The sequence below is a fragment of the Myxine glutinosa genome, chromosome 7 (genome assembly GCF_964187855.1).
Source record: "Myxine glutinosa chromosome 7, kmMyxGlut1.1, whole genome shotgun sequence".
In the NCBI taxonomy this organism is placed as follows: Eukaryota; Metazoa; Chordata; class Myxini; order Myxiniformes; family Myxinidae; genus Myxine; species Myxine glutinosa.
The window spans coordinates 122,895,260-122,907,490 of record NC_136267.1 but is presented as its reverse complement, the minus strand read 5'-3'; the positions used below and the strand labels follow the sequence as shown (position 1 = coordinate 122,907,490).

General features: G+C 47.4%; 1 protein-coding gene across 1 annotated transcript in view; it reads right to left on the bottom strand.

Moving 5' to 3' along the window:
• Positions 1-12,231, bottom strand: part of LOC137411570 (inositol 1,4,5-triphosphate receptor associated 2-like) — a 169,520-nt gene that overhangs the window by 74,651 nt on the left and 82,638 nt on the right. Inside the window, exons 9-10 of the mRNA XM_078781155.1 lie at positions 5,089-5,139; positions 2,496-2,546 (exon numbers count right to left, since the gene is read on the bottom strand). Of these exons, the coding sequence (XP_078637281.1) occupies positions 2,496-2,546; positions 5,089-5,139 (102 nt within the window). The remainder of the gene's footprint in view (positions 1-2,495; positions 2,547-5,088; positions 5,140-12,231) is intronic.

The following is a 12,231-nucleotide window of genomic DNA, read 5'->3' as shown; positions in this document are numbered from 1 at the left end:
ACTTATTTTTCAAGATATTCCACAAGGTTCAGACATACATGGCGGTGGCCATCTCGGATTTTGACGTGGCGACCCAATTTTCAATAGCGTTCTTCCTTATGCCGAGGTACACCCACACACCAGAATAGAAGTTGGTACTTCGCTTATTTTTCAAGATATTCATCTCACAAGGTTCAGACATACATGGCATCAGACATACATGGCGGCGGCCATCTTGGATTTTGACGTGGGTTGCACCCACACACCAAATTCGAGTGCGGTCCTTCGCTTATGCACGCACGCCCGCACGCACGCCCGCACGCACGCACGGACGGAGGGGAAAGCCATAGTCCCCCTTTCGCTACGCTGTGCGACGGGGGCCAATTAAAGGGAGATGGAAGAGATATATGGAAATACTGTTGAATGCAGAGAATGAATGGGATGGCAACATAGAGAGTAACCCAGTTTTAGGACCGGCAGAGAAGCTAACTGAGAAGGAAGTTGAGAAAGCGATAAAAGCAATGAAGAGCAGAAAAGCGGGAGGGCCGACGGGAGTTGTGGGAGATATGTTGAAGGCAACGGGTAGTTGGGGGTGTGAAGTGAATGACAGAGATCTGGAATCTGGTGGTGAAAGAAGGCCGCATTCCAGTGGATTTGGAACTGAGAACCCTCGTCCCTCTATAAAAGGGGAAAGGTGACCCTCTGGACTGTGGCTCATATAGAGCGATAAATTTATTAGAGCATGGAATGAAGGTATTGGAAAGGGTGTTGGAGAAGAGGATGAGGAAGAAATTGAAGATCGACAGAATACAGTTTGGATTTATGCCAGGACGAGGAATGATAGACATGATTTTTATTGTAAGGCAGTTGCAGGAGAAGTACATGGAGTAGCGGAAGAAGGGTTTCTTGGGTTTGTTGATCTGGAGAAAGCATTTGATAGGGTTCCACGTGAAGTAGTGACATGGGCATTGAGGAAGTTAGGAGTGGAGGAATGGTTGATCAGAGTAGTGATGGCAATGCACGAGAGCGCGCACAGCTGTAAGGATGAAGGACGGGAACAGTGGTGAGTTTGAGGTGAAGGTGGGAGTGCATCAGGGGTCGTTACTAAGTCCCCTACTATTTGTAGCTGTGATGGAGGTGCTGGCTCAGAACGTAAAGGATGGTTTACCGTGGGATTTGTTGAATGAAGATGATCTGGTGTTGATTGCGGAGAGTATGGATGGACTAAAGGAGAAGATGAACAAGTTGAAGGAATGTATGGAGGCGAAAGGTCTGAAGGTGAATATCGGAAAGACGAAGGTGATGGCAAGTGGTAAAGCATGTGGTGAGGTGGAAAGAACTTGGAAGTGGTCGTGTGCTGTGTGCAGGAAGGGTGTTGGAGTGAATTCTATTCAATGTACAATGTGCGCCGAGTGGGTTCATCAAAAATGTAGTGGTTTGAGAGGGTCATTAACCAGTGTGGCAGCTACATTAACCAGTGTGGAAGCACTGGGTTACATGTTACCAGTGGCAGTCCCAGAAGACTGACCTGACCTATAAAGTTTGGTGTAAGGTGTGCACAGTGGGAGCTGTGGATGGAGGAAATGTTGAGTTGGATCTTGGAGACGGCATGAAGCTGGAAGGTGTGAAAACATTTTGCTACCTCGGAGACATGCTGAATGGAGAAGGTGGATCAGACTAGGCGACGGTTGCTGGAGTGATATGTGCATGGAAGAAGTTTCTGGAACTGAGTGGCGTGCTGATGAGGAGGGGAGTGTCGTTGAAGCTGAAGGGAAAGGTGTATGCTGCATGTGTGAGAAGTGTTATGATTTATGGGAGTGAGACATGGGTAATGAATGTAGAGCAGCAACGAAGGGTGTAAAGGGTGGAAATGCGAATGGTTCGGTGGATGTGTGGAGTATCGTTGAGAGAGGAAGACAAATAATGAATTGTGAAAGATGATGGGAATAGAGCCTGTGATGGATGCTGTGAAGAGAAACAGGTTGAGATGGTTTGGTCATGTGTTGAGGAAGGATGAAAGTGACTGTGTGAGTAGAGTGATGGAAATGAATGTAGAAGGAAGTAGAGGACATGGAAGGCCGAGAAAGACTAGGCTAAAGGTGGTGAAAGAAGAAATGCAGGCAAGGGGGTTAACCAGGGGAGATGTAGAAAATAGGGCAGAATGGAGAAGATTGTCATGGGGCCCACAAGGCTATCCCCTGCTCTTGCAGCGAAAATGGCCATAAATGCCTGTTGTTGTTGTTGTTGGTGGTGATTGGCAAAAAAAAATTCAAAAAAAACAATACCCTTCAATTTAGACCATGATTCATAATTTTCAATCGTTTTCAGAAAAAAAAAATTGTGTTTGGGTTTCCCCTTTAACCAGTGAGGAGTTTACAGTGTGGCGATGACATGCAGAATGAAACTGCAAGCTATCAAAGTAGGTAAAGAGAGATGCAAAAATGACAAATACAACAAGTGGTTGGATCTTCCATCCTGTCCATCCTGCGTATGATGACAGCAAATGCAGGGAATACCTTAGCATCTGCCAGTTGTTGCAATGTCTCGTCATCGGGAGGGCAAGAGGCCTGTTGGAAAATTGGATGCAATGTGATACCAAATTCCACAGTCTCAAAAAACATCGATTGAAAAGTGAATGTAACAGAAGAACTATTTTGTTAGCCTTTTATTCATCCAAAACTATTTTGTTACTCTTTGTATGCCTACCCTGCTCTTTCATTTACTTTTGTCTTATTCATCCCTGAGATTTCCCTCGTTTCCAACATTATTCATACAAAACTTTCATATTCAAAAACAATTCAAAAACAAACAAAACAATTCAAAAATTCATACAAAATTCATACAACTGAAACAAATTGTTCATTTTGAGGGGTTTCCAATGTATTCCTACAATCTGTTTTCTATTTAACTTCCATCTTTTCTGTTAACAACAATCTGTGTTCTTAGACAAACATTTTAACAAATCAAATCAAATCAAATCGAATAGTTACCAATATATTGAAAACAAGAACGGCACTCAGTAGAGAGCATACCTCCGCCAGGTGAACAGTTTACGTTTTGTATCCTAGAGTAGACCAGAAAATCACAATACAGAATCACATTTAATCAAAAGCATCCATCCACAACTTTGAGATATCCTGCTTTGTATCGTTTTTGGCCCCATCCCCCAATGGTGAAGAATCACTTTTTAAAAAATTATACAAGCCGGCTCTGGATCCGGATCTTCACCAAAATTGACTGGATTCTTCCTTGTCACACACACAACCTGTTCACAAAGTTTCACCCAAATCCATCCATAACCTTTTGAGATATTGTGGTACCTATCGTTTTTGGCCCAATCTCCCAATGGTGAAGAATCACTTCAAAATTATAGTAGCTGTATCCGAATCCGGATCTTCACCAAAATCTAATCATTTCGTCCTTGTCAAATAATCCACCTCTCTGTCAAATTTCGTCCAAAATGTCCACAACTTTTTGAGATATCTTGTTCATAAATAAACGGACAGACAGACAGACAGGGGTGAAAACATAACCTCCATCCACCTTTGGTGGCAGAGGTAACAACCACAACCAGATATTAATTTTCAAAGAGACATTATGAGGGCTGAAACAGCATTTCATCTCATGTTTTCTACAATACAACTTCAATGACCTGCCCTCCACTCCATACACTCCATTTTCTCATCCATTTACAATATCACTGTAGAATGTTGGCACAATAAAGGTTGAATTGAGGACACAAAACTGGGATTTAAGAAGTTGTGGTTTCAAATCCAGCTGAAGGCAAGAAGAGTATTGACTCTGATTCTGTAAACCATGCTAGTTTCAGAAAAATAATCAGGTCACAAACAATTTGTTGGGGAAAAACTCATGGGGTTCACAAAGTAACCTCAGGAAGAGGGAACTTGACTTGCACTGCTTGATCCAACTACAAGACACCAAGCCATATATTGTGGTTGAATCAATGCTCTCAGGGGAACTTGGGATGTGTACCAAAATGTGACATAGGAAAAGGCAGCCTCATACAAAACCTCCCAAACTGGATAAGAAAATTCCACAGTCTCACTGTTCTCCCCTATGGGCCGGTGCTCCTGCCTCACACCTAGCTCGGCTTCACGCTGTTGAAACCAAAGCTTTCAGAATTATTGGAATCTCCCGCGATGAAGCTATCTCTGAGGGCCTTTCACTCACTCACCGCAGGCAGGTAGGTGGTCTTTCTGTCTTCTACCGACTCCTCTCCGGCCTTGCACCCCCAGCTCTCTCTGTGCTCTGTCCCCCAAATATTCCTACAGGTCGCACAAGATCTGCCAGCAATCCTCTGATGGTTAAACTGCCGAAATCTCGGCTCTCTGCTCACCTTCACTCTTTCATTCCTCTTTTCTCCCGCCTCTGGAACAAACTCCCTCACTCCCTTCAATCCCACTCCTCCCTCCAGGTCTTTAAAACAGCTGTTCACCACCATCTCTTATCTTCCCCCATCCAAAACCTTGATCTTTTCTACCCCCACTAATTCACCCCAGATCCACCTTGTTTGAAATTCCAACTTCTTTCCTGGAAGTCCTGGCAGTGTCCATATGTTTTATACCTCTCCCACCGCCCCCTTCCCATGCCCCCCCCCCCCCCCCAAAGCCCTCGCCCTCTCTCAGATCTCTCGATGTCTCCATGTCTCTCGGTCCCTGCTCTCAAATGTTGTGTTTGTGTCCTTCCCCCTCTCTCCCCATCTTGTCTACCGCTCCCGATGTTATATGTTTTATGTGTCGGTTTGTCTTTCTGTGTGATTAATGTTCGCTCTTTCACGAGCCTCGATCTTGTATACAAAAAAAAAAAAAAAAAAAAAAAATGGAAATTATGTTACGAGTATATATTTGGTCGAGTCAACCAAATGTTACGAGATTATTTATATTTGTGAAATTTTCTCGATTTCTCAGGAGTTTCAAGGACTCTGACAAGTTTTCCAGGTCTTTCCAGTACTGGAAAATGTTTTCATTTTTCCAGAATTTTCAGGGACTATGTGAATCATGCAGTTATCCACAAGCCTCGACAATGTACGCACAAATAATCGTTTTGATACATAATCTCCTTGCAGCAAGTGCCTCGACCACAGCTCACCTCTTCCTGCAGGCTTTCACTCTCAGTTTGCTGCTCACGATCCTCCGTCTTCTGCAGTAAAAAACAAATCAGAAGTGTCCAACATGTTATGGAAACAGCAAAGTTAATAGCCAACAGCCACAGTTTTCTAAGACCTAAGCTTGACTGCATCAATGATATTCGAGTTAATCATGAAATGTAGGAGACACAATGTAATAGTGGTTTCAGCAATTTTCCTCTTATTTCATGAGTGGCAGAGCAACAGAGTGCACACCCGTGGTGGTTACGGAGTACATAATGGGGGTGAGTGCACGCGAGGAGTGCGGGGAGGAAAGGTGTGTTACGAAGTGTGTAACAGAGTGTGCGAATGGTAGAATGGATGCGCAAGAATGTGCGCGAGAGGAATGCATGGAATGCATGGAGTGTATGGAGACGCCTGGATGTGCGAGTAAGAAACGGAACGCGTGGTGTGAGCAGGCGAGTCGAGCATCGACGCTGACCTGGGCAGCGGTTAGGCTGACGTATAGCCGACGCGAGCTCTCGGGGCGTGGTGTTCTTGGTGTGCTGCGGGGGCCGGCGGGGATCGTTGCCGCGTCGCTCCTGCAAGGAGCGCCGTGCACGATTCGGGCCGGGCTCCGCCCTGTATGGTCGGTGCCGCGCCGTAGCGGCAAACGGCACGATTCCGGGGGAGAAAGGCCAGGTCGGACCTTCGCCCCCTGGCGGGCGCGGTGTTCCGACCGGGCGAGGTTGGGTCATCGGGCCGGAGACCGCAAGGTTCCGCGCCGGGATGGACCCTGGAATCTCGGTCCGAGTATGCCTCCTCCTCAGAATCGTAAATGCCGGACAGACCCAACCTACAGGAGACAGACCACAGTATGCATTGCTCGGCTTTTCGAAGCCGAGCTGTAAAAAATGTATTTCCCCGAGAGGCTCATGGTACAGTGAACTGGAATAGCGATCGTAATGGCGATAGTGATGTAGAGGGATGGTGGCTCTACCATTCCTCACATCCTTTTGGGCACATGAGCGATAGGGTTTATGGGGTGGCAGTACAAACTAGCCCGGGAGGGTTAGGATAATCGTTAGGGACCTCGAAATGACTTTAGGTGACCGAGATTTAAGTAGCGACATTGTACCTGTAGTGGGGACGTAGAGTACAGTAGTTGGTTGATAATGACGTGGGATGTGCAGTAGTATAAAGGGATGACGGGGAGCACGAGTTTTAGAGGGGAAATAGATAGCCAGATGATGCTGTGTGTGTGAGAAATTGTGTTGAGACAAGTGGAATTGTGTTTGAGGTGTGTGAGCACAAAAGGTGTGCCAGAAAAGAGGTGTGTGGAATGAATGGTGTGGAGTGAGTATTGTGGGATGAGTGGAGTGGAGTGTATGGTGCGAAGGAGTGGATGGGGGAAGGATGGACCCCCCTTCACGAATACCCGGGGAGGGTAGTTTAAAAGTAGGTAAATTTGGTTGGATATTGACATCTGTGGTGCTGAAAGTAGCAAGGTATTGCTTGGTTTGGTGCATGAGTAAAGTGAAATGGCTGGGCGTGTGGCCTGTTAGTGAGAATGGTTAAATGGACACTCCGCCACTGGTAGTCTGTCGGCCAGGTGAGGCCGCAGGTAGGCTCTGGGAGCCAGGTAGTGGAGTTCAGTGGGGACCGTGGATCCCGAGAGAGGACGCGGGTAGGCCGATGCCAGAGGGGGCATTAGTGGGGTAAGGGAGCCAGAGGACCTTCCCCAGGTTAGGGTGAGGAGCTAGGTAAGCTCGGGTGGCAACTACAGTGGCGGAGGTGTGCAGGTGAGCGGACCTGCTGGTGAGCCACACGACCTAGCCCCAAAATTGTGCGAGGGCACAGGGAGAAAACCCAGGGGAGTGAGACTCCCAAATTGGGAGGCACCACAAGGATGGTCAATGGGAATTGGTTTTTAGAACCGCATAGAGTAAAGTGACCAATGGATTGGCAGGGCAAGACCCCGGGTAGTGTAAAGTGTTAATGTCATTTAGAAGATAGATAGGAGAAAATCTCTTCGCACAATCCGTATCCACTCACCTAAGGTGATAAGACTCCACACCATGTTTTGCAAACATTTGGAATGAAAGACGCATCTTGACGTGGGGGAGACATTGTATGTGATTCCATCTCTTCCTCCTTAGGAGGGATTGATGACGAATTTGGATTAGGGGAGATATGGGGGACAAGACGTAGCGACGAATTTGTAAAGGTGTAGATTGTGTAAATACGGGGTAGGGGCAAGGGTAGAGTAGGTGACAGGGGGGGGGGTGACGTACGCTTGGGACGAGCTTTCTCGGCTCGCTCTCCTGCGCCCCTCACCTTGCCTTACCTTGCATTGATGTGTACCCTTGCGCCCTTGCCCCCGCTAACTCTGCTTGTCTTCCTTCCCCACTCATGGGCCATGTTATTTTGTGCCCAAGGGGAGTGTGCAGGTGTCCGCAGTTGTGCGCCCGCACCCTTGCTGCCTCCTGCCTGCACTGATGCACCATATGGACCACACGTTCTGTGGCCTGGCACCACTTATGGACCACGCGTTCTGTGGCCTGGCACCTCTGCTAGGACCGACCATTGTTGTCAGCGGTATCTGGCTTGCGGACCACTGTTTTAAGTGGCATCGATGCCATGCAGGTGGACCACCTGAGTTAGCCCTGCTGGCCATATAAATAATAAAAAGCAGACGCGGTTTTTGCCCTTTTAATTGAAATAACATCAAGCAAGAAGACAGCCAGAAACATCGGCCCAGCAGAGAAGAGAAGAAGAAGACACCATTTATTATTTTGGAAATGTGTTTTGTGCCTTTTTCATGGATGGTGCTTTTATGGTGCTTGTTGGTGCATTTTTTGTTTACTATGGTGCATTCATTTTATGGGTACATATGGTATGGTGTATCGGTGCAGTGCATGGCAATGGCATTTTCCCCTTCTCAAAACATCTTCTCTTTTCCCACAAAAGACAGGTCCTGGGTTGCAGTTTGTAAATACTTTTAGTGTATTGTAAATACACTAATAGAATTGTAATACACTAATAGTAATTAGTGTATTGTAAATAATGCTCCCCACCGGCTAAATGTTTAGTTTGAAGACCATTCCGTAATTCGGTTAATTGTGGGCGTGAGTCAGTTAGGGAGGATGCAACGCAGCAGGTGGGACATATCTAGTGTTAAAACTGTCGCACTCAGGGTGAGATTAAAAGTAGAGGGTAACCACACCTAAGTGTCACACTAATTTAAAAGATAGTCCCTTTTGTTTCGGCTCAGGCCGAGCCTGGAAAAAGGGGGGGTGCAGTGTTGCGGTTTTAGAACCCTCACTTGTAAATAACTCTTGTAAATATCTCATCATTAAAAGGTTAAAGGGAGCACCCCTGGTTAGGTCACAGGCAACACGTAGGCCACCTTAGAACTTCAGTTATCTCATTAGTATGTATTTTAGATAAGGCCGTGTTTCCAATAGTTGAATCTGCGTTGCGTCGATCAAATAAGAGTAGGCTCATTCCGTCCATTTAGCGACCTCCCTCTCCAAGCGACGCCATTACGAGCCTCTGCCAGCAGCGTTCGCTGCCTTGAGCTGAAGCTCGCCCCAACGCCGCCATAAGCCATGCGGTTAGGCCCGAGAAAGGGGGCGGAACGCCGAGAAGAAGGTGTGGCATGTCAACCAGCCGTCAAAGGCGTGGCCGGTAAGCCCTCACCAGCCAACCAGGGCTGAGGTGAGATCGCCGACGGGCGTGGTTTTGAGGCGCGCGGAGCGATCTTTGCTCGCGTTATATAAGCGTGAACGCAAAGTCCTTTCACAGGACTTATTCAGCGGCGCTCATGAAACAGGATCCATTACCGCTGCGGCTCGGGTGGGAGTTATCTCCTCGCTTACGGCCGGTGGTAGTACTTAGGTAATAAGACTAATTGGGCTTACAACCCTACTTACCACCGACCGGAAATGACGTCATAATTTCCAGGATTGGGGGACCGCCAGCTTAAAAGACAAGGGGACTAACCCCCCCCCCCCCCCCTTGATAAGGGGAGAGCCGACCCCAGAATCCGCAACAATTGGTGTCTGGGTGTGGGATTTGAAGCCCGAACCAAATTTTTATATTACCTAAAAAATTTGGTCAAAATTTCGAGCGGCCGAATTTTTTATTAATATCCAAATTATAATCGTGCCATGGATGATCAAGGTGATCGGATGCCGGTGGGGGTAAATGAGGAGGTAGAGGAGGGGTTAGAATTAACCCAGGACCCCAGGGAAGAACAATTGGGAGAGATGGAGGAGGAGAATGAAGAAGGTGCGGTTGAGGGGGTTGCAGGCGCACAAAATAGCGGCGCCTCGCACGTGGCGGCGAGTGCCGAGCCCACCGGGCTCGGGGACTTCCAATTATTTATGATGCAAATGAGAGCCTATATGATCAAGGCGGAGCATAAAATGGATGAAATGGGTGAGCGATTGGAAAACAAATTGGACACCCAAAGTGATAAGTCCACTCGGGAAATAAAAGGGTTAGAAAACAAAATGGGGGAGCAATTGGGAAGCCAAATTGGGGGGTTAGAAGACAAAATAGGGGGGTTGAGGAATGAATTGGGAGGTCAAATTGAGGGGTTAGACAGCAAATTGGGGGGATTCGGAAGCAGATTAGGGGGCAAATTGAAGGACGTGGTTGGCCAAGCCCGAGAAATTAATGAGGGGTTGGCGAGGGACAAAGCCACGTATGAGGCAAAAGAATTGGAGAGGGAGAGAGACCGCGAGTTGCGCGGGAAGAGCAAACGGGTACGCGATGAGGTAACGCGGCTAGAGGAGAGCGGGTTGAGTGAGTTGGAACAAAGCACAGTCACGTGGACGGGTATAGAGATCGCGACCCGGGGTATGGGGAAGCCAGCGACCGCCGAAGTAGAGAATTCGATTTTATTAGCGCCAGCGGTCGTCGAAAATAAAGAAATCGAACCAATAGTGGAAATTGGGGCGGAAGAGACGGACTTAGAAAAGCACTCGCGGGAGGAAGAAATGGAATACACGCAAAGTCTGTATTCGCATTGTGATGCCGTGCTTAACCCCAATGAAAGTTTGCAGGTGTTGGAGCGAAGAAGAGGAAGCGCCAAGGTGATTCGGGCTATATATGGTGCTCAGAGATTTTGCGGGAAGGTGTTCAGCGCAAAAAGAATTTTCGCGCGCTTGGGATCCCAGCGTACCCCGGGCGTTTGTGGGAGGTCCGTGGTGCGCTGTGTGAGTAGAAATGGCGCGTGTGTGAAATGGCGCCGGAGCGCGAGTATGACACGGAGAGTGAGAATGAATGCATGACAGAGTGTGATAGTGGGAGTGAATGTGCTAAAGAGAGTGAGTTGGTTGTGGAGCGTGTGCGAGAATGCACACCTGGGTTGGTTGTGGAGCGCGTGATTGGGTGTGCGACGGGGGATTGCACACCCGTGGGCGTGGGTAGGTGTGCGCTGAATGGGTGGATGCAAGAGTGCACCCCTATGAGTGGTACTGAGTACGTACCGGGAGAGTGTGCGCAAGAAGGTGCGCGAGAGAGGTGTGTAACGAAGTCTGTGAGCGACATGAGTGTGCCTGGGTGGTGTGCACGGAGAGAGAGTGCGGTGACGAAATGTGCGGAGTGTATGGAGACACCTGGATGTGTGAGTAGGAAAAGGAACGCGTGCTGTGAGAATTGAGCACCGACGTTGACTGGGGCAGCGGTTAGGCCGACGTTTAGCCGACGCGAGCTCTCGGGGCGCGGTGTGCTTTGTGTGCTACAGGGACCGGCCGGGATCGGTGCCGCGTCGCTCCTGCACGGAGAGCCGTGCATGATTCGGGCCGGGCTCCGCCCTGCACGGTCGGTGCCGCGTTTTGTTAGGCAAAGCGATCGGCCCGGTTTGAGGGGAAGGAGAAGGGTTCGGAGCGGCGCTCCGGCCAGGCAAGGCTGGGCCATCGCGCTTGGGAGCGCAAGGCCTTGCGCCAAGATGGTGCCTGGAGTCTTGGCCCGACAAAACCTCCTCCCCCGAGTCCGAATGCCGGCCGGACCCAACCTGTAGGAGACAAACTAGTCAGGTTCACTATGTCAATAAATTATATTTCGTTCAAAATCATGGTAGATTAGCAAACCTATACATTTTTGGAAAGGTTATAGCATAAGGAAACTAAAAATCAATGTTTACATTTGGAGAGATACCTGTATGGCGGCCATTTTGGATTTTCAAAATGGCCACTGTAAAATATATATTTTGTTCTATTTCTGCCTCTAATTACCCTAAAAACTTTTTAAAATATACTAAACCTATATTTTCAGGGACAAGGAATCCAATGAAAGTATCAAATTAGTGCTATGGGGAATGGTAAGACACGAATCAAAGGTTTTGAATTGCAAAATACTGTCTTTATATTCGCGATAAGTTGCATAATGAAATACATGTTATCATTTTGTACAGGCAGTTAATAACATCAAAATGTGTCACAATAATTCATATCACCAAACATACACAGGCAGTCAGCAAAATCATATATACACATGCAGTCAGTATAACTTCACATCTACACAGGCAGTCAATGACAAAATATACACAGGCAGTCAATGGCATCAAACACACACGATTACAGAATATGCCATTTAGAGTTCGTCATCACTGTCCTGTGTGTCGTATCCGACAATATAGTCCGCATCGTTTTCACAGTCCATTCCACACAAGCAAAGGTCAGTCAAATTGATTGGCAAATCGAATTGGTCGAATGGTCGATCGAATCGAATTCGATGAATCGAATCGAATCGAATCGATCGAATGGTCGATCGAAGCGATTGGTCGAATGTAATTGGTCGATTGGTCGAATTGGTCGAATCAAATTGGTCGGAATTGGCAAATGTAAACATTGATTTTCAGATTTTCCATGTAATAACGTTTCCAAAAATGTATAGGTTTGCTAATCTACCATGATTTTGAACGAAAAAACATAGTGAACCTGACTAAACCACCCGAATTCATTGCTTGGCTTTGCGAAGCCGAGCTTTGATAATGTATTTCCCGCACCAAGAGGCTCAAGCATAGTGGACGATTAATGGTAGCAGTAATGATGGCAAATGGTATACGGTGTCGAGCGATGGTACATCTGCCATCCCTCACATCGTATCTTTGGGCAGAGGAGCTTTAGGTTTATGGGGTTTGGCTGTACAAACTA